The sequence below is a fragment of the Notolabrus celidotus genome, chromosome 7 (genome assembly GCF_009762535.1).
Source record: "Notolabrus celidotus isolate fNotCel1 chromosome 7, fNotCel1.pri, whole genome shotgun sequence".
Taxonomy (NCBI): domain Eukaryota; kingdom Metazoa; phylum Chordata; class Actinopteri; order Labriformes; family Labridae; genus Notolabrus; species Notolabrus celidotus.
The window spans coordinates 38,235,830-38,261,769 of record NC_048278.1 but is presented as its reverse complement, the minus strand read 5'-3'; the positions used below and the strand labels follow the sequence as shown (position 1 = coordinate 38,261,769).

Here is a 25,940-nt window from a genome sequence, read left to right as displayed (position 1 = left end):
CAAGCGACACTCATCTCAGACCAAGTGATTTATGATTCCTGAGACGTTTTCAGGGGAAATGAAACTCAGTCCTGGTCCTGATCTGTTACCCAGTGACTGTCAGTGTAATACTTTATGACCCCCCATAAAGCAGGAGTGCTGGGAAGCAGGGCGAGGTGAAGCGTCTTAACACCTGTGATCCAGGTGATCGGTTCAGAGTCAGTTTACAGGTTTAGAGCAAACAGAGTGGATATGGAGACCGGTGGTTTGACTCGAAATGGTCTCCTGGTTGTTTTCTCCATTTGTCTGGGAGTGATTTCTGGAACTCCTATCGGTGAGTGGATTTACTTGTTTGAAGCCGTTTGATGAATGTGACGCAGATTTGATCTAAAATGGAAAATAGTTTGAAGACTGATTCTGACTGCTTTCTGTCCGAATGATATAAGGTGTTAAATCTCAATTAACTGCTCATTGTGTTAAAATAGAGAACTCTATATATATGCCTACGTGCTTTATTATTGACGGGTCAACGATCAAAGATAAGTGAGCCCTGTCATAAAGAGGACGTATTAGGCTTGGCTTATTTCATGTCACAGATATCATGTTACAAAGCACTAACTCTGTAGTGGAAGTCACTGCATTAAAAACAGACATGACTCTGTAGTGGAAGTCACTGCATTAAACACAGACATGACTCTGTAGTGGAAGTCACTGCATTAAACACAGACATGACTCTGTAGTGGAAGTCACTGCATTAAAAACAGACATGACTCTGTAGTGGAAGTCACTGCATTAAACACAGACATGACTCTGTAGTGGAAGTCACTGCATTAAACACAGACATGACTCTGTAGTGGAAGTCACTGCATTAAACACAGACATGACTCTATAGTGGAAGTCACTGCATTAAAAACAGACATGACTCTGTAGTGGAAGTCACTGCATTAAACACAGACATGACTCTGTAGTGGAAGTCACTGCATTGTAAACAGACATGACTCTGTAGTGGAAGTCACTGCATTAAACACAGACATGACTCTGTAGTGGAAGTCACTGCATTAAACACAGACATGACTCTGTAGTGGAAGTCACTGCATTAAACACAGACATGACTCTGTAGTGGAAGTCACTGCATTATACACAGACATGACTCTGTAGTGGAAGTCACTGCATTAAACACAGACATGACTCTGTAGTGGAAGTCACTGCATTAAAAACAGACATGACTCTGTAGTGGAAGTCACTGCATTAAACACAGATATGACTCTGTAGTGGAAGTCACTGCATTAAACACAGACATGACTCTGTAGTGGAAGTCACTGCATTAAAAACAGACATGACTCTGTAGTGAAAGTCACTGCATTAAAAACAGACATGACTCTGTAGTGGAAGTCACTGCATTAAAAACAGACATGACTCTGTAGTGGAAGTCACTGCATTAAAAACAGATATGACTCTGTAGTGGAAGTCACTGCATTAAACACAGACATGACTCTGTAGTGGAAGTCACTGCATTATAAACAGACATGACTCTGTAGTGGAAGTCACTGAATTAAAAACAGACATGACTGTAGTGGAAGTCACTGCATTAAAAACATGACTGTAGTGGAAGTCACTGCATTAAAAACAGACATGACTCTATAGTGGAAGTCACTGCATTAAACACAGACATGACTCTGTAGTGGAAGTCACTGCATTAAAAACAGACATGACTCTGTAGTGGAAGTCACTGCATTAAACACAGACATAACTCTGTAGTGGAAGTCACTGCATTAAAAAAAGACATGACTCTGTAGTGGAAGTCACTGCATTAAACACAGACATAACTCTGTAGTGGAAGTCACTGCATTAAAAAAAGACATGACTCTGTAGTGGAAGTCACTGCATTAAACACAGACATGACTCTGTAGTGGAAGTCACTGCATTAAAAACAGACATGACTCTGTAGTGGAAGTCACTGCATTGTAAACAGACATGACTCTGTAGTGGAAGTCACTGCATTAAACACAGACATGACTCTGTAGTGGAAATCACTGCTGGTAGCCATGTTGTTGTTTATGTTGATGTTGTTGTGAGTTTCTGTAGGAAGTAAACAAAAGGGGAGGAGGGTTAGTGAAGGAGTCTGTGATTTCAGACACACCCTGTGTGTTATTTATTTACTGTAGTTTGGGTAAACCTACATTAATATCTGCTGACTTGTGTTTCTCTGCTTCTCAAGGTACTTCAGTCATAAATTGTAACGGTGGTAGCAATGGGGATGTGGGTGTAGTGGATGAAGGATATGAAGGTGAGTGTGATCCAAAATTCCTTTAAAATTTCAGATGTTTTAAAGTCATTTAAATCAAGTCAACCTCACAATGCTCCCATGATGCTTCAGGGGATGTGGAGTTGTTTACTGGGATCACTGCAGGAAGTGGTGTGCAGCTGGTCCCCCACATCTTCGATGAACACCTGGAGTATCTGGAGCTGAGCTTCACGCTCGGGGACACCAGCGCGACTGTTCGCACCAAGAAGCCGCTGGACGCTGACACACTGACAGGCGTGAGTCAGGACAGATTTGACAGATCGTCTTTATCCAAATACATGTTCTACCTGGTTAATGTTTTAATGACACATCCTCTGTGTACGTCCTGCACTGTCTCCAGTAAACTCCTGAAATCTCCTGTGTTCATTCCTTACAGAGTGACAGAACCTTGTATTACAATGTCAGGTGTGACGGTGTCATTAAGGTGGGTAAAATGTGACGTAAAATGTGACATTTTCAGTATTCACAAACACAGTAAAACAACACATTTAAAGGCTCATTTGTGCTCTTTCAGTATGACAACCTCAGGGAGCTAAAACTGAACGACCTGAATGACAATGGTCCTGTATTCGATCAGAACCACTACAGCACCAACGTCTCTGAGGTAAGTCAGAGTGAAATAAACATGAATTATTTAACTGACTAAATTACACCCTGACAGGGAGTTCAACACTTTGAGGGGTAACTGCAGACACAACAGGTGTTAATGTGCGCTTAAATTCAATAAATAAACAGATTACAGAACATGACTTGTTATGACATGTCAAGTCAAGTCTAGTCAATTTTATTTATACAGCACATTTAAAAACAACCAGTGTTGTCCAAAGTGCTTTACAAGGCAAAAAGTAAAAATTACACGAAGACAACAATAAACAACAACATAACAGGATATTAATGTCCTCTTCACGAGTAGAAGGCCAAAGAGAAGACATGGGTCTTCAACAAAGATTTAAAACATTCAACAGAGGGGGGGGGGCGATCTTAATTGGAGTGGCAAACCATTCCAGAGCTTTGGGGGCCGCTGCTGCAAAGGCTCGGTCTCCCCGGGTTTTAAGGCGACTTTTAGGCCCATCCAGGAGCAGCTGGTTTGTTGACCTCAGTGCTCGGGTTGGGTTGTGAGCATAGAGAAGATCAGCCAAGTAGGATGGTGCCAATCCATTTAGGGCCTTGTACGTTAAAAGTGCAACTTTAAAATCAATCCTGTGACGGACTGGGAGCCAGTGGAGAGCACGCAGCACAGGTGTGATGTGCTCCCTCTTCTTCCTGCCAGTCAGGAGGCGAGCTGCCGCATTTTGTACAAGCTGCAGGCGCTGAATAGACGACATGTCTAAGCCCACATACAAAGAATTACAATAATCAAGCCTAGCCGTAATAAAGGCGTGTACAACTCTCTCTAGATCCTTAGGAGGGAGATATGCCTTCACCTTCGCTATGAGTCTCAGCTGGAAGAAGCTGGACTGAACCACAGAAGAGATTTGTTTCCCAGATTTGAAGGCACTGTCAAAATGAACTCCAAGGCTCTTTACAGAGGAGTGAACATTTGCTGCGAGAGGGCCGAGAGTGCTCCCATCGAACTGTTGGGGCTGTCCAAATACAAGGACCTCAGTCTTTTCCTCATTAAGGTGCAGAAAGTTTAGGCTCAGCCATAACTTTACATCGTTCAAACAGTTGAACAAGGACTGCAGGGATCCACATCATCATTGCATGTCATCAAGTTAAATGTTATTCCCAGGTTGATACATTTTAAATACCCCTCAGAGATCACAGCTACAACACTTGAACAGCTCCCCCTCCTGTTGGGGTCAGAGTCTGGATCATACGTGTGGTATACTGGCACAGGTTCTCCTGGAGCGCTCGCCAAGTTTTTTTTCGGTGTTTTTCCGCCTCTGCATCCGTCTGCACCCTCCCTTATCAAGGGCACATTCCACGAGATCCGTCTCCGCCCACCTTTTGGGTTTAATCATTCAGCATCTTCGTCTTCTTTCAGACGACACAACTGGACACTGAGGTTCTTCGTGTGACCGCTGAGGACGCCGACAGCACCTCGACAAACAACAGACTCACATACTCCTTCGTAAGTGGATGTACCCGTGTCTTAAATGTTCTCTGTGCATCATGATGAGAAAGGACGTTTCTCTATGTGTAAAACTTACAGCATCTCTCTTCCCCAAGACGCCAGCTTCAGAGGACTTTACGTTGACTAACTCCGGGGCTTTTATTTTGAAGAGACGGCTGAACTACAATTTAGTCCAACAGTATAACTTCGTTGTGACGGCTCAGGTAGGAACCAGCACTGACGCCAGATATCTGGAGTTTGTTTACCTGTGTGTTTGTTTGTTTATTTGTTTGTTTGTTATCCCTTCAGGATGTCGGGGGCTTGAATGACTCTGCCACCGTGGTGATAAACGTGGTGGACTTTGATAACTTGAACCCTTATTTCAGTCACAGCATGTACCAAGCTGTGATCCCAGAGAACCAGGTGAGTCCCTGAACCGTATCCTTCAGTCTCTCAGAGGTTTGAACATTTTGTCTTCAGACTTCTCATCAAATAGAGATTTACTGTTTGGTTGGCTGTGCTTCAAAATAAATGTGACCTTCAGAATCTTTCCTTCACCTCTCTGTGGATGTGTTTGTTTCAGGTCGGGCCTTTTGGCAGCATAGAGCCGGAGCCGATAAAGGCTCAGGACGGAGACACTGGGATCAACGTAACGGTGTCCTACAGAATCAGTTCAGGTAAACACTAAGAAACCTCAGCTTTAGACTCAGCTCAGAGCTTTACTGGAACAAGAAATATGTAGTTAAGATTATTTGATCTTTTTAGTCTCTCCGGACGAGTACGAGGGAAACTTTGAGATCGACTCCAGCAGTGGAGTTGTGTCTGTGCTGACTGCGTTAGACAGAGAGGAGATAAACACCAGAGTGATCTCTGTCAGCATCAAGGTGAGCTTTCTTTAATATTTGATCAGAAGACAGCAGTCATCTCACGGGGTTAAAGGTGACATATTCTGCTCTTCTTCATCAACATATATTGGTCTAAGAGGTCCCCAAAACATGTCTTTAAAGTTTATTGCTCATAAAAACACTTTGAAATCAGATTCTGGTCTGCCTGTAAACCCCTCTTTTTCAGCCCTGCTCAGAACAGGCTGTTTTCTGTGTCTGTGCCTTTAAATGAGAATGAGCTCTCTGACCACGCCCCCTCAGGAAGTGGGTGTGGCCTCGGCTCTCCAGCACGTTGATCTAATGTTTACATGTTGGCTGAATATACACGGCTGCTCACAGACCCGCGTTACTTCAACCCTCTGAATCTGGTCCAGAATCTGATCCTGACGGAGAGGCGCCTGCAGCAGGACCTTTCTGAACCATTGGTCACAGTTTTAGTGTTTCTTGTTGTTTTATTTGTCAGCATGTCGACGTGTGTCTTGGTACACAGCTACCAACATGTAGCTATGTGGCTATGCTAACTAGCGCTAGCACTTTTTTCCATGAAAACTAAAAATCATCCACTAGATCTTCAAATCTGCAGACGTGGGGAGCCAAAGCGACCTTTGTGTTTATTAAGACAGCCTCCAACTAGCATGCCTCCCTCCTAAGCTCCTTGTTAGCACACATGTGTGCAGGGAATGAAAAACGGAGGAGGGGTTGAGTTGTATTTTATACAGTCTATGGGCTGAACAAGCTCCGAGCTCTGACTTCCTGTTACAGACCGGATGGCGTTGTGACGTATGAAAAACACTGAAAACTGAAACGGCTGGTTTCAGCACACATTTACAGAAAGGTGTAGAAATCAGAACAGGGGCAGAATGGAGTCTTTGACTTTTCAGGGGGTTTGTAGACAGGGACACAGATTTCAGGGAGAGGACCATTAAAAAGTCCATTTTGCATGATATGTCACCTTTAATGTGATGTTGATTAAAAAGCTGATCTGAGTTTCCACCGTTCAAACTGAATCTCTTATTATTGATCATCACTAAATCCAGGCGGCTCAGACAGACGACAGCTTGAAGACAGCAGACGCCGTGGTGTCTGTGACTGTTGAGGATGTGAACGATAATCCTCCAGAGTTCGGCCAGCCGGACTACTCCATAACACTTCAGGAGAACTCTCCTGCCGGTGCCGTCGTCCTTAAAGCCACCGTCAGCGACCCGGACGAGGTAGATATCACCTGAGACCAAACACACTGAGAGAAGGTTACAGTCTCTAAGGGATCTGTGCTCCTCTTCCTCAGGGAGGATTTGTTGGAACTTTACGGGTCCTTCCAGAGTCCGCTCCTTTCTCTGTGGATGCTGATGGGACAGTTCGAGTGGAGAACTCCTCAGCTCTGGACCGAGAGACCGCTGAACACATCACATTTCAGGTTAACAGGATCAAAGACAGGACACGAATATGTGCCGTCTTTTTGACCTCTGGACAAATTTAACCAACAAGCTCTGAAAAGAACGTGTTCAGGTGTCTGAATCTGTTCCTGTTGACATCGTAAGCTCTGTTTTTTATCCACAGATTGAAGCCAGGGAGTCAGAAACACCAAACAATGTTGTACTGGCAGATATCAACGTCACTCTCTTGGATGAGAACGACAACAGTCCAGTGTTCACCAGCGACACGTACGAAGGAAAGGTGTTCGCCAATCAGACAGTGGGTTTGCTGCTGGTCCAGGTAAGTCCTAAAAAACTGTTCAGTGGTAGAAGTAGGTGTATTCGTTTTAGGGAGAGGGGCTAAGGCAGGACTAGATTAAAGAAAAACACTGATGGCTAATCATGGCCACCTTTATGGGAGGACTCAGTTTAATGTAAGGATGCCTATCACAGCTGTCATTGGGAAAGAGGCAGGCTCCACCCTGAACAGGTCGCCAGCCAATCACATGTAGAGACAAACAACCATTCATCTGCACACTGACCTACAGGTGATTCAGAGTCACCAACCAACCTGACGAGCATGTTTCAGTCAGGACCCCTCTCCTCAGAAGACTTCATTGTGTTCATGCAGTAAGTTAGATTTGGTGGTATGGCTCTGTTCTGGGAGCTCCCTGCCCTTCCATGTGCCTACGTGGCATGCCAAAGCCTGAGGCGGGGAGAGCACACCTCTCCTCTCTTTCAAGTGCATACGTACGAAGCCAAGGCAGGGAGAGCATCAGCAAAGACCCCAGAGCGAGCAGAAGGGAGGAGCTGGGGTGGAGGAGGGGTGTAGAGAGGAAGCAGGAAGAGAAGGCAGGATGAAGAAGCTTAAACAGAACATGTTACTGTTTGCTGATTGGATGTGTAGATGGAATCAGCTGATCGGTCAGTTGATGGGGCTGGTGTTAAGATCAGCTGATGCTCTGTAAGCCGAGCTTGACTTCACGGCCTACTTGAAGTAACGCTATGCTCAGTTACATGCAGCTCTACCCAGAAAGGCTGCCTGGCCAGGGATTCAAACCAGGAACCTTCTTGTTGTTAGGAAACAGTGCTAAATATGGGAAATATGATCTGTGTTAATGTTTGTTCTGCTGAGCAGAAATGGTCCTACAGAGGTCTTTAAAGTCTTGATTTGAGTTTACAAAGTGTGCAACAACCCTGTGAAGTTGTAACAGTCATTATCATTTCTATGCTGATGATAAATGATTGCTGTTTAACTTTAATTTATAATGTTAGAAGAGCTCTTAAGATGCTGTTTTTATTTGTCCACTCAAAGGTTAATGCAGAAGATGCAGATGCTGGTCCAAACGGCCGAGTCAAATACTCCATTGTGTTTGGAAACAACGACGATTACTTCTCTATCGGAGAGGACAGCGGAGAGATCACGCTGGCTAAAACCATTCCTCTGGTGGAAAACCAGATTCTGGAGTTTCCTCTTTACATAACGGCCAGAGACGGTAAATCTGAACACCTTTCCTTTGATATGCAGCATGCCAGAGATTAAACATTCACTTAAATATCTCTAAAATTAGAGAGGTTCTGTATCATCATCTTATTTTGTTGTTCGTACAGAAACTTTTAACCCTCCTGTTATGTTGCGGGTCATATTGACCCATTTTAAAGTTAAAAAAAAATGTTAAAAGTATTTTTTTTGGTATGAAACTTCTTCTGCTTTGCTTAATTAGCGTGAACAACATATAAAATGAAAATGGTTCAATTCACATATTTGTGAAATATTTAATATTTAAATACTGTTCGTGGGTCAATTTGACCCGGCAGTCAAAGTGGAGGCTGAAAAGTGTCAGAAATGTCAAATACTAAATGTTTCTTTGCAACTGTTTTACATATTTCACCCCAATCACTTTCCAATGTACATTTAAAAACAAGTTTTAACATTAATTTCCTTAAAAAAGGAGTGAGTTATCCTCATTGAACTATGATCTGTGAGAGTTAAAGAACACCAATGCACTAAATATTGATTTAAACGGTTAGTAATGGAGTTAATAATGAGATTTTTAAAAAGTTTATTGGGATTTTTTGGGGGATCTGACACTTTTGAATTATTAAATATCCTCTGGGTCACTTGGACCCAGGAACATTATTGTTGTCCCTAAGAAACAAACATAACAGGAGGGTTACTAAAAACACTTCTCGCCTCTGGCTGTCTCATATTCTTGTGATCATTAAACTGGTAGTACAGCCTTATAGATATGTTGATGTCACACACACTGAGAGTGATTCAATGTCATTTTATTGTTTTATAAGTTTAGACTCTCTGGACAGAGTCCCAGTATCAGAGCTGTAAAACAAACATTCCCGTCAGCTGTTTGTTCATAGAGGCAGAACGTAAAGAGAGAACTCTACAGGTCTCAGTTTCTAGAAGCTTTGTGTGATTCTGAAAAGGTTTCAACATTTTCACTTTAAAGGGATAGTTCAGTGTTTTTGAAGTGGGGTTGTCTGAGGTATTTAAATGGTAAGTGTGTTACCCACAGAGGATCCCGGTCAGCTCGGACCCTTTGTTGAGATGCTAGACTATGAACCCCTGCTCTACCACGACATTTAGATCGTTTTAAAAGAACATTTGGAAAGGTTTGAGGGCTTTACTTCGCCGTCAGAAAGCCTGTTAGTTTCCAGACTAATAGCAGATGCACCATCCATGTTCCTCTGCCTGCAGCGCACTGATTGGCTGTCGTGTTACAATGTTACAATGTTACAATGTCATTTAGCAGACGCTTTTATCCAAAGCGACGTACATCCGAGAACAAGAACAACACAAGCAAAGATCTAACAAGAGGAAACAAGATCAGTAAGAGGAACAAAGAGCTTCAAGTCCATTTGGGTGCAGGTACTGCCAAGCAGTGTAAAGGCAATGCACAAAGTAAATAAGGAACATCTACAATGAAGCAACCAAACCATTTAAGACCTTCCATTATCATCATCAACAATTAACATCACCACAATAATGACCAAAGTACCAAGTGCTGGGTCACTCCAGACCTGAACACAGAGTCCCAGAGTAGAGCAGGACAGTGAGAGTCAACTGTAGCTGGAAGACATGATCTGCCCCTGGGGACAACAGTGGAGAACAGTCTAGCTAAGTGCATAGTGCTTCCTAAAGAGCTGGGTCTTTAGCTGTCTTTGGAAAGTAGAGAGGGACTCTGCAGATCGAATGGAGTTGGACAATTCATTCCACCATTTAGGGACAACAGAAGAGAAGAGTCCAGCTAGTGGTTTTGATTCTGAGGCCTTGTGTGCTGGAAGCACTAGGCGCCTTTCAGAGGCTGAGCGTAGCGGGCGAGAAGGGCAGTAGACCTGGATGAGGGGTTCCAGGTAAACTGGAGCGGTTTTGGTTCCTGCTTTGTAAGTCATGATTAGAGTTTTGTATCTGATGCGAGCTGCAACTGGAAGCCAGTGTAGCTGCATGAGCAGGGGAGTGACATGAGCTGTCTTAGGCTGGTTCAAGACCAGACGTGCTGCTGCTGCGTTCTGGATCATGTGCAGAGGTTTAACTGTGAATGCAGGGAGGCCTGCCAGTAGAGAGTTGCAGTAGTTAATGCGTGACATTACAAGAGCTTGAACCAGGAGCTGTGTTGCGTGTTCTGTCAGGTAGGGTCTAATCCTCTTGATGTTATAGAGGGAAAAACGTGTCTTCTGTCCAGTACCCTCTGATAGACTGTGAAGTTTGATATTTCAGCCTCTCAGTTTGAGATCACTTGGTGCCGACTCAGCGATGCGTAGAGTTTGTTATCTCATCTCAAAACGTCCTCTGAAGACGCTCCTCCATTCAGCTTTTCTGATGTAACTTCTAAAAAAGTGAAGAAAGCGGCGTTCAGTGAGGCTCAGGGAAGTCTGGATGGTGAGTGATTCAGACTGCAGCAGGCAAACACTTTAGACTACGTGTAACTCCAGAGAGACTTCAGGCAGGGGAGGAGTTACAGCACTTCAGCTGTTTCTATTTTCTTCTCCACCTCTCCTCTAGAGGGCGTCATACCCCGCTCCACCTCAGCAAAGGTGAACATTCAAGCTCCTGGTGACTCCAAACCTCAGTTTTTACAAAGGGTCTACCACAGCACCATAGAAGAAGAGCAGGACCCAGGAGTTTTGATTGTCAGGGTGAGTCTGTAAGAATGGTCACGTCTCTGAGAAGATGTTGATGTTTTCAGTTTCTCCAACTGGTTCAGAGGATGGAAAGTAACTCCTTCTTTTAACATCCCGCTCTTCTTCTTCACGTGTTCAGGTGAACTTCCTCGCAGCAGGAGAGATCCCTGTGACTCTCACAGTCGATACAGACGCCGACAAGTTCGCCATCTCCCCTGAAGGAGAATTGACCACCAAGGTGAAGCTGGACTACGATGAGTCTTCACACAACTACTCTGTGGGAATCTCCATCTCTGACGGCACCAACAGCGACAGTGCCGTGGTGGAGGTGCAGGTGACTGACGTCAATGATAACAGTCCTGTTTTCAGCCCCAGCTCCATCACAGAGTCAGTCCCAGAGGACGCAGAGGTAGGATCCAACGTGACTGCTGTTCCAGCTACAGACAAAGACAGCGGCTTCAACAAGGAGCTCAGATACTCTTTAAGAGGAGGAGAGGGGAGGTTCTCTGTGGATCCTCTGTCTGGGATGGTGAGTGTGGCAGCTGGACTGGACAGGGAGACCAAAGCAGAGTACCAACTGCTCGTGGTGGCTGAAGATCAGGGTCGTCCGACCAGGTCTGCCACAGCCACGCTGCTGGTCCGAGTGTCCGACATCAACGATAACGCCCCCGTGTTCTCAGCGGCCGAGTATCAGGCTGAAGTGTTGGAGACGGAGTCAGTGGGTACGAGCCTGCTCACCCTAACAGCTGGAGACCCCGATGAAGGAGCCAATGGGAGAGTTAGTTTCAGTATCCTCCAGCAGAGTCCCTCATCAGACCCTGCTGCTTTTGAGCTGGACTCTTCCAACGGGACTCTGCGGCTGGCTCAGACTCTGGACTACAGCCGGGTGAAGGTGTACAGTCTGATAGTTCAGGCCTCTGATGGAGGGATTCCCTCTCTCACGGGGAACAGCTCTGTGGTGGTGAAGGTGAAAGACGTGAACAACAACCCTCCTGAGTTCAGTCAGGAAAGATACGACGTGGTGGTCTCTGAGAACCTGCCCAGTGGAGCGTCCATCCTGACCCTGGAGGTCACTGACAGAGACGAGGTGAGTCACACACAGCCTGCAGGTCACCTGTCTTCACTTTGGTATTTGATGATGTGGTTGTTCCTGGCATTGCTCTGACCATTCGTAATTAAGTATTGTTGTTGTTGTGGAGTTTTGACCAATGAGAATCAAGCATTTAACACAGACAGTGGCAGATTACCTAAGAGGTGAGTTTGGACTTTGGCACCATGACTTCACGATCAGGAGTCACTCTGATCCTTTATGATTGTTTTCCATGACACGACACTCTGCTCCCTGAGAGCTAATCATTAACTCTGATTCACTGAGTCCATCTTCTTCTGCAGGGTGGATTCTCTCACGGTCACTTCCTGTTTACCAGCGATACCTTCGACATTAACAAACAAGGCGTGGTCTCTCTGAGGAAGGACGTCAGCTTGGACAGAGAGACAAACGACAGCTACCTAATACAGGTACAAACGTCATTAACACCCAACATCAAGACCGGATCAGACTGAGTCCCATCTTCCAGACAGGACTCAGTCTGGTCTCATCTTAATCCACCATGAGCAGAGCACTTTGCAGCATTTAGCAAGTTACAGTGGCAAGGACAAACTTCCTTTAACAGGCAGAAACCTCCAGCAGGACCAGACTCATGTTAGACACACATCTGCTGAGACCGTGTTGGAGAGAGGGATAGAGGGAGATGAAGAGAGAGAGATGATAGTGGGGAGACGGATAGTAGTAGTTGTAGCAGCTGGAGTCTGGCACGTCCACAGCAGCAGAGATCCAGAGGAACCTACGAGACAAGGGAGCTCAGGGACTCCAGAAAGGTCTAAGAAAAGAGAGAGAGACCAGAAGAAAGAAAAAGAGGAGAATAAATGGGGAAGGAAAGGATAGAAGGAAAGGAGGGGATTAGAAAAGGAGACATAAAGGATGAAGAAACATGGAAAGAACAAAGAGAGAATGAAAGAAAGAAAAGAAAGAAAGAAGAACAGAGGAGAAAGGACAAATGAGGGAAAGAAAGAAAACAGAAAGGATAAAAAGAAAAAGAATAAAAAAGAAAAAATGAATTAAAGGAATGAAAGAAACGAAACAAACAAAAGAAAGAAAGAAAGAAAGAAAGAAAGAAAAGAAAGAAGGACAAAAGAAAGAAAGTAAAGAAAGAATGAAAGGATGAATAACAGACCCCAAAAAAGGAATCTCCAGCAGAGATCCAGAGGAACCTACGAGACAAGGGAGCTCAGGGACTCCAGAAAGGTCTATGGTTAGTAACTTTAATGGGACAGGAAGAGTTAAAGTGAGAGACAGGCAGAGAGAGGAGAGAGAGGGAAAGACAGGATCCCAGTGTGTCAGTCTAAGCCTATAGCAGCATAACTAAGACCTGGTCCAAGCCTGATCCAGCTCTAACTATATCTGCTGAGACCGTGTTGGAGAGAGGGATAGAGGGAGATGAAGAGAGAGAGAGATGATAGTGGGGAGACGGATAGTAGTAGTTGTAGCAGCTGGAGTCTGTTTCTTGATGTGGTTTCTGTGTTCAGGTGCGGGCGGTGGATCAGCCCACAGCAGGTCTGACATCCACAGCTCAGCTCAACATCACCGTCCTGGACTACAACGACAACGCCCCAGAGTTCCCGGTTCTCCCAGACCCCCTACAGATCCTGGAGGGCGACTACTCAGAGGAAACTCCAGGAGAAGTTTTCACCATCGTGCCCACAGACGCCGACCTCGGCCCCAACGGGGAGGTCACCCTCTCCCTCTCTTCGCCTCACCCGCTCTTCAGATTGAGAGAGGTGAGGCGGATCGAGAGGACGGTTTAGATACTCTCTGTACTTCCTGTCCGGCCTCTGAAGTCATGTGCTGTGTTTCAGGACGGGACGCTGCTGGCTGTGGGACCTCTGGATCGAGAGAGCAGGGAGACGTTTGAGCTTTTGGTGAAGGCCTCTGATAAAGGCCAGCCGCAGAGAGAGGTGAGAGCCCGACCAAAGAGTCTTATTTAGATCAGCTTATTAGCAGGTATTTATGGAGGCACACCCAAAATAACATCAACATTTCTCCACATTAAACTCCAAAACTTCATAAAAATGTAGAGGGAATTTTTAATAGTCCCTTTTTTATCACATTTAGAGGAATATTTGTGATCTTCTTCACATTTAATTTTGTTGTGAAATCTAAATGTTCAATGTGTATCAGCATATCAGATAAATATTTAGGATCGCAGAGCAACATTTAACATTTATTTATATTTAACACTTAGTTTTATATTTAACACTTAGTTTTATATTTAACATTTATATTTATATTTAACATTTATATTTATATTTGAGATTTATATTTATATTTAACATTTATATTTATATTTAACATTTATATTTATATTTAACATTTATATTTATATTTGAGATTTATATTTATATTTAACATTTAGATTTGTATTTAACATTTATATTTATATTTAACATTTATATTTATATTTAACATTTATATTTATGTTTAACATTTAGATTTATATTTGAACTTTAGATTTATATTTTTATTTATAATTAACATTTTTATTTATATTTAACATTTATATTCATATTTAACATTTAGATTATATTTAACATTTAGATTTATATTTATATTTAACAACTAGATTTATATTTAACATTTATATTTATATTTAACATTTATATTTTTATTTAACATTTAGATTTATATTTGAATTTTAGATTTATATTTTTATTTATAATTAACATTTTTATTTATATTTAACATTTATATTCATATTTAACATTTAGATTTATATTTAACATTTAGATTTATATTTATATTTAACAACTAGATTTATATTTAACATTTATATTTATTTAACATTTAATTTTATTTAACATTTAGATTTATATTTTAATTTTAGATTTATATTTTTATTTATAATTAACATTTTTATTTATATTTAACATTTATATTCATATTTAACATTTATATTTTTATTTCACATTTAGTTTTATATTTAACATTTATATTTAATATTTATATTTAACATTTAGCTTTATATTCAACATTTAGATTGAGATGTAACATTTATATCTATATTTAACATTTAGATTTTACAATGATTTTAACTTAATATATTTTCACAACTAAATTAAAAGTGAAGATCACAAATATTCTTCTAAATGTGATAAAAAACTGACTTTTAAAAATTCTCTCTACATTTTCATGAAGGAGCTAAATGTGAAGACATGTTGATGTTATTGTGTTGTTTGTTATTTTCAGTGTGCACAACTCTACAAACTGCGCCCCATAGGTATGTGGCTAATCCGCTTTCAAAATAAAAGCCCAGACATTTTAAGATTTGACCTAAAATGTTTTTACTTGAGAAATAATGTTTCAGTTAAAAACACTTGAAATGCTTGGACGTGTCCGCCTCAGTTTGACGTCTCTGTGCCTTAAAGAACAGAAGCCTTCAGGTGACTCAGAGTGAGTCTTAAGAAAAGGAGATAAGCAGTGAAAGTGTTGCGCCAAACATGTTCCTGTTATTCAGCAGTTCATCGGGTTAAAGTGAGGTCTGCTGACATCATACAGGAAGTGATGTTTGAGCAATAGTCTCCAAAAACACAACAAGAGAAGTTCAAGGGCACACAGCGGGGGATCAAAATGTTTGAATCACCTGAAGATAAAGGGAGTGTGTGGTTTTTAAAGTTTCTGGTTTGTTGACTCATGAAGGGTTTTAGCTTCAGTTCTTACAGTGTGAAGCATGAGGAGGTTCTTCAGGATCCAGAATCATAATAAGATATAACTGAACACACTTTATGATCTGTCTCTGTGCACCAGACTTTCACCTCCGTCAGAGTGAGCCTCATCGACGTCAACGACAACACACCTGAGTTCAGCTCCAGCAGCTACGTCAGCAGCATCCTGCTTAAAGACGCAGAGGAGGGGAAAGAGCTGCTGAGGCTGTCCGCCTCTGACAGAGACTCAGGGAACAACTCACTGATCACCTACAGGTCAGTCCACAGTCAACATCACACGTGTCACTATCATCAGGTAACAGTTTAGTTAAAGCTCCATGTGAGTTTGCATCAAACATTTACACTGAGACACTAATCTGCTTGATGCTGTGTCACTAAAGACAATCAGCGTTTAGATTTCCTGACTTCCCTGAACGCAGCATCAGAAATGATGGATCCCACCTCCATTCAACAAACAAACATTGTAGACGTAGTTTTCTTCTCCTCTTGAGGACAGACCTGACAAAGCTTTTTACTTTCAGCTACAACTAACCTGTAATTACAGATTCTGATTCAGAGACATGTTGAATCTGGATCTCAGGGTCTGGGTTTTAGTCTGAGGAGGGTTCTGGTCTCAGTCTGTAGTCTGAGGAGTATCCACCAATCAGGTGTCAGCAGGAAGAACAGTCTGTATGGAGAGCAACAGCAGGTGTTCTAGAATTCTGACTCTGAAGAAGGAAGGGGAGGAGGAAAGAGGAAAGGAGAGGAAATGAGAAAGAAGGATGAAAAATTAGGAAAGAGGAGAAGAGGTGAGAAAAAAAAGAGGACAAGATGTGAGACGAGAGAAGAGGAAAGGAAAGAAGAGAGGAGGGGGGGGGGGTGGAAAAAGGAGAGGAGGAGGGAAGAAAAGAGGAGAGGAGAAGGATGGAAGGAAAGTAGGAATAAGAAGGGGAAAGAAGAGAGGCAGCAGAGGAGAGAAGGAAAAAGGAAGACAGAAGGAGGAGAGAAAAAGGACGAGGTGAGAGAGAGGGGAAGAAAGAAACAAGGAGAGGAAAAAAGAGGAGAGGAGGAAAGAATAAAGGAGATGAAAGAGAGAAAGAAAGAAAGGAGAGGAAAAAAGAGAGAGAGGGCAGAAGAAAAAATGAGAGGAAAGAAAGAAAGAAAGGAGAGGAAAGGAGGAGGGTAGAGAAAGAGAAAATTCCGGGATTCTGTCTTTGATGATGTCAGAATTCTGTCTTTGATGATGTCAGAGTTCTGTCTTTGATGATGTCAGAATTCTGTCTTTGATGATGTCAGAATTCTATCTTTGATGATGTCAGAATTCTGTCTTTGATGATGTCAGAGTTCTGTCTTTGATGATGTCAGAGTTCTGTCTTTGATGATGTCAGAGTTCTGTCTTTGATGATGTCAGAGTTCTGTCTTTGATGATGTCAGAGTTCTGTCTTTGATGATGTCAGAGTTCTGTCTTTGATGATGTCAGAGTTCTGTCTTTGATGATGTCAGAGTTCTGTCTTTGATGATGTCATAATTCTGAGAACAAATGGAACATTCCGTGAAGAAGGTCAGAGCTAAAGAAACATCAGTGTCTCTAATCCTCTTTCATAGACCTCCATTCAACAAACAAACATTGTAGACGTAGTTTTCTTCTCCTCTTGAGGACAGACCTGACAAAGCTGGACTTTGGACTTTGGACTAATCTGCATCATGATGTTGTTATTTCAGCAAACTGAAGACCCGTTAATTACAAGAACATCACAAGAACATCAGTTTCTGTTTCAGGTTCATACCGCTGAAGGAAGCCAGAGGGAAGACTCTGTGGACCTGTTTACAGTGAAGCTGAGACTCAGTAGAATTAGATATACCTGCGTTCCTCTGGGGGATTTAATAAACTAAGAAATGACAAGAATTTTGCTTCACCTTACAAGTTGCTCATTAACTCTATTCACTTTGCTGTTATGCCCAAGTTTTGAGTTTGGTCCTCAGCTGAAATTCCAGGTTTGGGTTTATTCCTTTAACATCCTGGCTCCTCTCTCTCTCTCTCCTCTTGTAGTTTCTCTGAAGGAAGTTCTCCATATTTGGCCCTAAACAGCCAGACAGGAGCTGTGACTTTGACCTCTGACCTCGCTGACATCACTGAAGACATCACACTGGTGCTGACGGCCATGGCTGAAGACAACGGCCAGCCTCCGCTCAACTCCACAGGTCAGCCTGATGGCAGCAGTTTGACAAACATTGATGTTATTGAAGGTGGAAACATGACCATGGGACTGGCCCTCATGACTTCCTCTGTTGTTATTTGTCACTGATGCTCGCTCTGTTCTGTACCCCGGGGTCTTTGCTGATGCTCTCCCTGCCTGAAGTCACTTAATCCTCTGTGATCGTCTGTGGAGGGTTTCTCTTTCTGTAATGTTGTCAGACATTTAGAATGACCTGAGGGAGGTTAATATTAATATCTGTGTGTGTGTGTGTGTGTGTGTGTGTGTGTGTGTGTGTGTGTGTGTGTGTGTGTGTGTTCAGCCCGTGTCGTGGTGAATCTAAGGGTTGTCAGTCTGGTGGAGGGCGTAGGCTTCAGGAACCCCACCTACAACTTCAGTCTGCCTGAGAACCGGCCTGAGGGGACGACAGTGGGGACAGTCTGGGCCTTTACAGGAAGTGACCTTTACGATGTTTCCTACGAGCTGAAGACAGACACCGACCTGTTCTCCATCAGCGCCGGGGGAGCCATCGTGACCAGAACCCCTCTGGACCGAGAGAAGCAGGAGTGGTACTTCCTGGACGTGGAGGCAGTGGACACCAGGACTCCCCCTACATCAGCCACCGCACTGGTACCATCTGTTTCCTTTACCAAAATAAAAGCTTTTTAAATACAGCTTTATTTTGTAGGTCATAGAAGGACAAACACAAACTGATCCTCCGACTTGATCTCATTTACTCTCATTTTCTCTCTCTCCTCCTGACTCTTCTTCTCTCTCTCCTCCTGACTCTTCTTCTCTCTCTCCTCCTGACTCTTCTTCTCTCTTTCTCCTCCTGACTCTTCTTCTCTCTCTCCTCCTGACTCTTCTTCTCTCTCTCTCCTCCTGACTCTTCTTCTCTCTCTCCTCCTGACTCTTCTTCTCTTTCTCCTCATGACTCTTCTTCTCTCTCTCCTCCTGACTCTTCTCTCTCCTCCTGACTCTTCTTCTCTCTTTCTCCTCCTGACTCTTCTTCTCTTTCTCCTCCTGACTCTTCTTCTCTCTTTCTCCTCCTGACTCTTCTTCTCTCTTTCTCCTCCTGACTCTTCTCTCTCCTCCTGACTCTTCTTCTCTCTCTCCTCCTGACTCTTCTTCTCTTTCTCCTCCTGACTCTTCTTCTCTCTTTCTCCTCCTGACTCTTCTTCTCTTTCTCCTCCTGACTCTTCTCTCTCCTCCTGACTCTTCTTCTCTCTCTCCTCCTGATTCTTCTTCTCTTTCTCCTCCTGACTCTTCTTCTTGTCTTTCTCCTCCTGACTCTTCTTCTCTCTCTCTCCTCCTGACTCTTCTTCTCGTTCTCCTCCTGACTCTTCTTCTCTCTCTCCTCCTGATTCTTCTTCTCTTTCTCCTCCTGACTCTTCTTCTTGTCTTTCTCCTCCTGACTCTTCTTCTTTTTCTCCTCCTGACTCTTCTTCTTCTCTTTCTCCTCCTGACTCTTCTTCTCTTTCTCCTCTTGACTCTTCTTCTCTTTCTCTCTCAGGTCAGAGTTCAGATCGAGGATGTGAACGAGCCTCCCGAGTTTTCCCCTGAAGATTATGAAGCTATGGTTTTCAGCATCGCTCCATATAAAACGCCTGTCATCACAGTCAAGGTAAACACACACACACACACACACACACACACACACACACACACACACACACACACACACACACACACACACACACACACACACACACACACACACACAGCATCAAGCAGATTAGTGTCTCAGTGTAAATGTTTGATGTCGAACAGATTGTTAGCTGCTCTTCATGCAGAGATCTGTTTATAGAGAGAAAGAAATCCTCCTCACATTAACAACCGTGGGAGCTGATTGTGTTCCTCCTGCTGACACCTGATTGGTTGATATTGCTCAATCTACAGACAGAGACCAGAACCCTGCCCTTATAAAACCCAGACCCTGAGCATAGAGTTCTACATTTCTACATAGAATCTGAATCAGCTGATCGTGTCTGGCTGAAGTCTTCTGGTCTTGTCTCTGACTCCTCCAGGCTTCAGATCCTGACGTCGGTGAAGAGGGTCAGCTGGTCTACAGTCTGTCAGACAGGCAGTACTTCGATATAGATCCGTCCTCAGGTGTGGTGTACGTGGTGTCAGCAGTGGCTCTGGCCGGAGAGTCTGTCACCCTGCAGGTGAAGGCCACAGACCCCAGAGGACTCCATGCTACGACCAAGGTGGAGGTGAGTGTGTGCAGGAGGAAGGGAGGAGGAAGGGAGGAGTGAAAAGAGGAGGATACAGGTTTATTCACACTTTTAGAAAGGTAAGAAGAAGCTTCATCAAGAGAAGACTGAGCCAGAAGAGGAAGAACCTCCTAAAACCTGCTCTCTTCTGCCCCCAGGTGGAGGTGCAGGGAAGTGCAAGCAGCAGTGACGTGGTCGTCATCTCCCTGAACCTGCCCGCCAACACGGTGGAGGAGAAGGTCCCGGAGCTGGAGAAGTAAGACCAGATTCATTTCTTGTTATCTGTTCCTCTTGTCGTCTCTCAGTTCATGTGTTTCATGTTCTTCCTCTCAGGTCTTTGAGCTCAGTTCTGGACTGGACCGTGATCATCATCGAGGTGTCGTCTGCAAACGGAGGATCGTCAGAGTCCAGATCTGTGAGAGCAGAGACGAGGACTTTAGTCAGCTTCATCAGTGAGGACGAGGAGGGGGTGGTTTCCTCTGAAGAAGTCACAAAGTAAGAGATAGATCTGAGTGTTGTAACTTTTTGATATCTTTAGAGGTCCCTGCCCCTCCATGGAGGCACGTGGAAGGGCAGGGAACTCTCAGAACAGAGCCCCCAGCCCTTCCATGGAGGCACATGGAAGGGCTGAAAGCTCTCAGAACAGAGCCCCCTGCCTTTCCATGTAAGCACGTGGAAGGGAAGGGAGCTCTCAGAACAGAGCTCCCTGCCCTTCCATGGAGGCACGTGGAAGGGCTGGAAGCTCTCAGAACAGAGCCCCCTGCCCTTCCATGTAAGCACGTGGAAGGGAAGGGAGCTCTCAGAACAGAGCTCCCTGCCCTTCCATGGAGGCACGTGGAAGGGCTGGAAGCTCTCAGAACAGAGCCCCCTGCCCTTCCATGTAAGCACGTGGACGGGCTGGAATCTCTCAGAACAGAGCCCCCTGCCCTTCCATGTAAGCACGTGGAAAGGAAGGGAACTGTCAGAACAGAGCCCCCTGCCCTTCCATGTAGGCACGTGGAAGGGAAGGGAGCTCTCAGAACAGAGGTCCCTGCCCTTCCATGGAGGCATGTGGAAGGGCAGGGAGCTCTGTTCTGAGAGGTCCCTGCCCTTCCATGGAGGCATGTGGAAGGGCTGAAAGCTCTCAGAACAGATCCCCCTGCCCTTCCATGTAAGCACGTGGAAGGGAAGGGAACTCTCAGAACAGAGCCCCCTGCCCTTCCATTGAGGCACGTGGAAGGGCAGGGAGCTCTCAGAACAGAGCCATACCGCCAAATATAACTGCTTGCCCTCAGGAAGCTGCAGAGCCAATCAGCTGCTGTGACGGCGGCGCTCGTCAAAGTGTTTGGGGAGGAGCTTCATTTCGACATCGAGATAGAGCCTCAAAGCCCCGCCTCCAACCAGGCTGCTGTCATCGCTCTGGGCGTCCTGTTGGCCCTGAGCATGCTGGGATTGATCGTAGCTGTGGTCTTCATCGTCAGGTGAGATCAGAGGTTGATGGATGTTAGAGAATAAATCAAGTATTTCTGGAACAAACACAAACACGAGTTCTCTCTCAGGTTCAAGATGTCGGACAAATCCGATAACAGTTCCGACAGAGAGAGCTTCGACATCGGCCGTCGTAACGAAGGTTACACGTAAGTCCTCCGAAAATGTTCAAACATCGTGTTCACAGCTCTGAATCTGAGATCTGATGATTATAAAAATCTACGTTACATTTCAGGAACGGGTCCGCACCGAACCCCGACACCAAGGAAACCTCCGAACAGGTCTCAACAGAATGAAGTAACATTATTAACTGTGATTGGACGAGCGGCTGACGATGATTTTATGTTACAGGGAGACACGAGGAGAGCCGAGGACCGGCTGACGGCTGAGAGAGTGAAGACGGGCAGCGTCGGTGTGAAATTCAAAGGGGACAGGAAGACGGACGATGACGACGAAGACGACTTCTCTTTCTGATCGTTGGACTGCTCCGAGTCTTCACTGAAATAATCCAACCGCTTTCAAAACAAACACTTATTTATCGGATCACTGTATAAAAAAAACAACTTTTCAAAGTCGTATTAATCAGCCACAGCAACAAATATGAAATATTTAACAAATTTACACTTTCTTTAAGATTTTAGAAACAAGCTGACCCATCATCAGTTTTTATCCAGCTAAATCAAAGAAAAGGAAGTGATATATTCATAAAGTTTTGTGTTTTCCCACTGTTTTTTTTGTACCTGAATGCACCTTAAATGTAAACACTTCAAATAAAACAGGTACCTTTATAAAGAGCCGACTATTTGGACTGTGTTGTAACTTAGCGGGAACCTCCAGTCTTAAACTATGAAGCTGATGTGGAAATGTTTAAAAAATGCAGTTCCTCCAGTGTCCACTAGAGGCTGGCTGCAGAAACACCGGAAACCACATACACACTCATTCAAAGAAAGACGATCTTTACAGCAGAAATAAACATGTTTACAGCCTGGTTCAAAAAACAGGTGGAGTCTGGATAGCTCATTTCTCGATTCAGCACATGGTTTTAAGCCGCATTGTTTACAAATATGATGCTAACGGACAGTAACGGTTTTAGCCACATTGTTTTGATGCTAACAAAAACTAACGGTTAAAGCCGCATTGTTTACCAATATGATGCTAACGGAAACTTACGATTAAGCCGCATTGTTTACCAATATGATGCTAATGGAAACTTACGATTTTGCCGCATTGTTTACGAACATGATGCTAACGGACAGTAACGGTTTTAGCCACATTGTTTTGATGCTAACAAAAACTAACAGTTAAAGCCGCATTGTTTACCAATATGATGCTAACGGAAACTTACGATTAAGCCGCATTGTTTACAAATATGATGCTAACGGAAAGTAACGGTTTTAGCCACATTGTTTTGATGCTAACAAAAACTAACGGTTAAAGCCGCATTGTTTACCAATATGATGCTAACGGAAAGTAACGGTTTTAGCCGTATTGTTTACCAATATGATGCTAACAGAAACTTATGTTTTAGCCGTATTGTTTACGAACATGATGCTAATGGACAGTAACGGTTTTAGCCACATTGTTTTGATGCTAACAAAAACTAACGGTTAAAGCCGCATTGTTTACCAATATGATGCTAACGGAAACTTACGCTTAAGCCGCATTGTTTACGAACATGATGCTAACGGACAGTAACGGTTTTAGCCACATTGTTTTGATGCTAACAAAAACTAACGGTTAAAGCCGCATTGTTTACCAATATGATGCTAACGGAAACTTATGATTTAGCCACATTGTTTACCAATATGATGCTAACGGAAAGTAACGGTTTTAGCCGTATTGTTTACCAATATGATGCTAACAGAAACTTACGATTTAGCCGCATTGTTTACCAATATGATGCTAACGGAAACTTATGATTTAGCCGCATTGTTTACGAACATGATGCTAACAGAAAGTAGCGGTTTTAGCCACATTGTTTTGATGCTAACTAAAATTAACGGTTAAAGCCGCATTGTTTACCAATATGATGCTAACGTAAACTTACGATTTACCCTCATTGTTTACCAATGATGCTAACGGAATTTAACGATTTACCCGCATTGTTTACCAATATGATGCTAACAGAAAGTAACAGTTTAAGCAGCATTGTTACCGATATGATGCTAACGGAAACTTACGATTAAGCCGCATTGTTTACCAATATGATGCTAACGGAAAGTAACGGTTTAAGTCACATTGATTTGATGCTAACAGAAGCTAACGGTTTATCCTCACCTTACGGTCTGTGTTGTCAACAAGCAGAAGCTAAAGGTGTCTGAACTCTGACATGACGTGTGATCAGTTCGTCTCTGGTGTTGCTCATGTTAGTGAAAGTTAATAACTGTCGTCAAAGGGTTTCGACCAATCAGAATCACCTCATTATAAAGTGAGCGGTGTGTTGAGTTGTGTGTTTTAAATACTTACTCATAATAAAGAGAAACTTTGGTGTAAATTTAAAAAACGTTCTCGTCTAAGTCTAACTTCCTGCTTCAACATCAACCCTCAGATCCGTCTGACCCCAGCTGACACTGTCAGAGATAACAGTGTTACTCCCTTCACCTGTCAGAGATCACGTTGTTACTCCCTTCACCTGTCAGAGATCACGTTGTTACTCCCTTCACCTGTCAGAGATCACGTTGTTACTCCCTTCACCTGTCAGAGATCACGTTGTTGTAAACTCTCACTCTCACCTGCTCTCTGGATCCGTCCCGCTCTCGTGTTCCCGACTCTCTCGCCTGGAAACATTTCAAACTATCGGGCAAGAAAAAACCCCCACAGCTCCAGAAGTGTTTGAGTTGATATTCTTCATATTAAAAGAGTTTTTATTAATTTATTCTCTATTAAAATAAAATCAGGAGGAATCAGAACACAGCAGAAGAAGCCAAAATCAACAATCGATCATGGAATGTACTTCACTAAAGGAAATAAAAGCTCCAGCTGGTCCAACATGGCGGCTTTATTTCAACCACAGTCAAATAAAGCACCGCTTTGATATATTCATATATATATAAAGATATTTATATATATATTTATATAGTTTTCATATACACCTTCAGGCAATGACTAGAGAGGATTCTTTACAGAATCAAGTTTCATGTGGTTCTCTTAATTTACAGGTAAACTTAGTTTCTGGATAATTAAACCACAGAAAGAGTCAAGGCAACTTTCTCCTGCTGCCTCGTTCATAAAGTACAAAACTGGCACAGAGGACGACCGTTTTTATACACAGTAAAAATGACATAAAATTAAATTACATACAGAGGAGAGCAAAGTTCTGTAAACCTTTCCCCGTTACAGCAAATAAAATCACTTTTCAAAACAAATTCAAATCAGTATAAAACACACCAAACAAAACGAATCTTTTTGCCCTTAGAAACAAAATGTGCTCGAGCTTTGAACGACGTTTCTCTCTTTTCTTCTACATCAGTCGAGCGGTGGAGGGTTGGGGGGGGGGGGTCAAGGGTCGGCGCTGCGCAGAGTCGGAGTTTATAGAGCGGAGACGACACGGCGGGGAGCCACTGAAGCTGGAAAAAACCGACCGACTGAACAACAGCTGAAGGCAACGAACAGCAGCACGAAAAACAGCAGAAGAAGAAGAAGAAGCCAGAAAACAGGAAACGAAAGAGAAGGAAAAGAAAAGCTTTAGAAAGATCTCATGGCGGCTTTGAGTTGATGATGTCATGAAGAGGGCGGGCCTTTTACAGACAGTTTGGTAACTATGGCGATGGTGGCCTCCACCGTCCTGTACAGCATGTCCAGCATGTCAGGCGGCGGGCCTGTGCTGGGGAACGCCTGTGCGGAGGGGGCGTGGCTACTGCAGCCCTCTGGCCCCTCCCCAACGAGGCCAAGGGCCGACGGGAAAGCAGCGTCCTCAGAAAGGGGCGTGGCCGAGCTGTTCTTAGAGCCCGCCTCCTTCTCTTCCTTCACTTCCTCTGACGCGGCAGACGACGCCTCCCCCCGCCTGCTCTCCCTTGGCTCCGCCTCCTCCTCGCTTGCAGCCACATGTCTCTGCGGCTCAGGCTCCTCCCCCTGTGCAAAGCCCTCGCCCGCCTCCTGCAGCAGGGAGGAAGAGGAGGAGAACGAGGAGGACGACGAGGAAGAGGCCTCCATCTTCTCCTCTTTAGGGGAGGAGTCTAGGTTGCCAGAGGAGCTGGGGGCGGGGTCAGGAGTGGGCGGGTCCTGCTCTGTGCCCGGGTCGATCAGCGAGGAGGAGTCCCTTGTCTCTGTGTCTGAGGTGCTGGCGGGCGTCAGCGCCTCCTGGTGGTCGGGTTTCTGGTCGCTGCAGGACGGGAGCGCCGAGGAGGAAGACGCCACGCAGAGCGGCGCCGTGGACTCACCGGCTCTGTCGTCATCGCTGCTCACCCTCCGCCTCTTCACCGGGGTCGCTCCTTCGTCCTCAGCTGACATGCACACACACACACACACACGCACACACACACACACACACACACACACACACACACACGAGAGAGAAGAAGGAGAGGAGAGA

The 25,940-nt window shown here is 44.1% G+C and overlaps 2 protein-coding genes across 2 annotated transcripts; one reads left to right on the top strand and one right to left on the bottom strand.

Annotated features, from left to right (window-relative positions):
* The first annotated feature begins 231 nt into the window (after positions 1 to 231).
* On the top strand, positions 232 to 21,985 carry LOC117815627 (cadherin-23-like). Its single transcript, XM_034687435.1, has 30 exons — positions 232 to 313; positions 2,198 to 2,266; positions 2,357 to 2,520; positions 2,661 to 2,708; positions 2,799 to 2,888; positions 4,272 to 4,358; positions 4,457 to 4,564; positions 4,650 to 4,763; positions 4,924 to 5,017; positions 5,106 to 5,224; positions 6,262 to 6,435; positions 6,510 to 6,638; positions 6,782 to 6,937; positions 7,952 to 8,132; positions 10,655 to 10,788; positions 10,913 to 11,860; positions 12,166 to 12,291; positions 13,360 to 13,611; positions 13,690 to 13,788; positions 15,635 to 15,807; positions 17,582 to 17,733; positions 18,049 to 18,356; positions 19,240 to 19,350; positions 19,754 to 19,942; positions 20,101 to 20,198; positions 20,276 to 20,437; positions 21,217 to 21,402; positions 21,481 to 21,558; positions 21,645 to 21,690; positions 21,761 to 21,985. Exons 1-30 carry the CDS (start codon positions 232 to 234, stop codon positions 21,881 to 21,883), a joined length of 4,800 nt encoding a protein of 1,599 aa, XP_034543326.1. The 3' UTR covers positions 21,884 to 21,985.
* Positions 21,986 to 24,240: 2,255 nt separating this feature from the next.
* Positions 24,241 to 25,860, bottom strand: LOC117815604 (ubiquitin carboxyl-terminal hydrolase 34-like). The gene has a single exon (XM_034687413.1). It carries the CDS (start codon positions 25,856 to 25,858, stop codon positions 25,130 to 25,132), a length of 729 nt encoding a protein of 242 aa, XP_034543304.1. The 5' UTR covers positions 25,859 to 25,860; the 3' UTR covers positions 24,241 to 25,129.
* Positions 25,861 to 25,940: the final 80 nt, after the last annotated feature.

Bases quoted from the DNA above. Each gene is read 5' to 3' on its own strand.
- LOC117815604 (XM_034687413.1), bottom strand. From the start codon at position 25,858: ATGTCAGCTGAGGACGAAGGAGCGACCCCGGTGAAGAGGCGGAGGGTG.
- LOC117815627 (XM_034687435.1), top strand. From the start codon at position 232: ATGGAGACCGGTGGTTTGACTCGAAATGGTCTCCTGGTTGTTTTCTCC. The intron at 2,267-2,356 runs GTGAGTGTGATC...ATGATGCTTCAG, and splicing joins AGTGGATGAAGGATATGAAG to GGGATGTGGAGTTGTTTACT. The intron at 5,018-5,105 runs GTAAACACTAAG...TGATCTTTTTAG, and splicing joins GTCCTACAGAATCAGTTCAG to TCTCTCCGGACGAGTACGAG.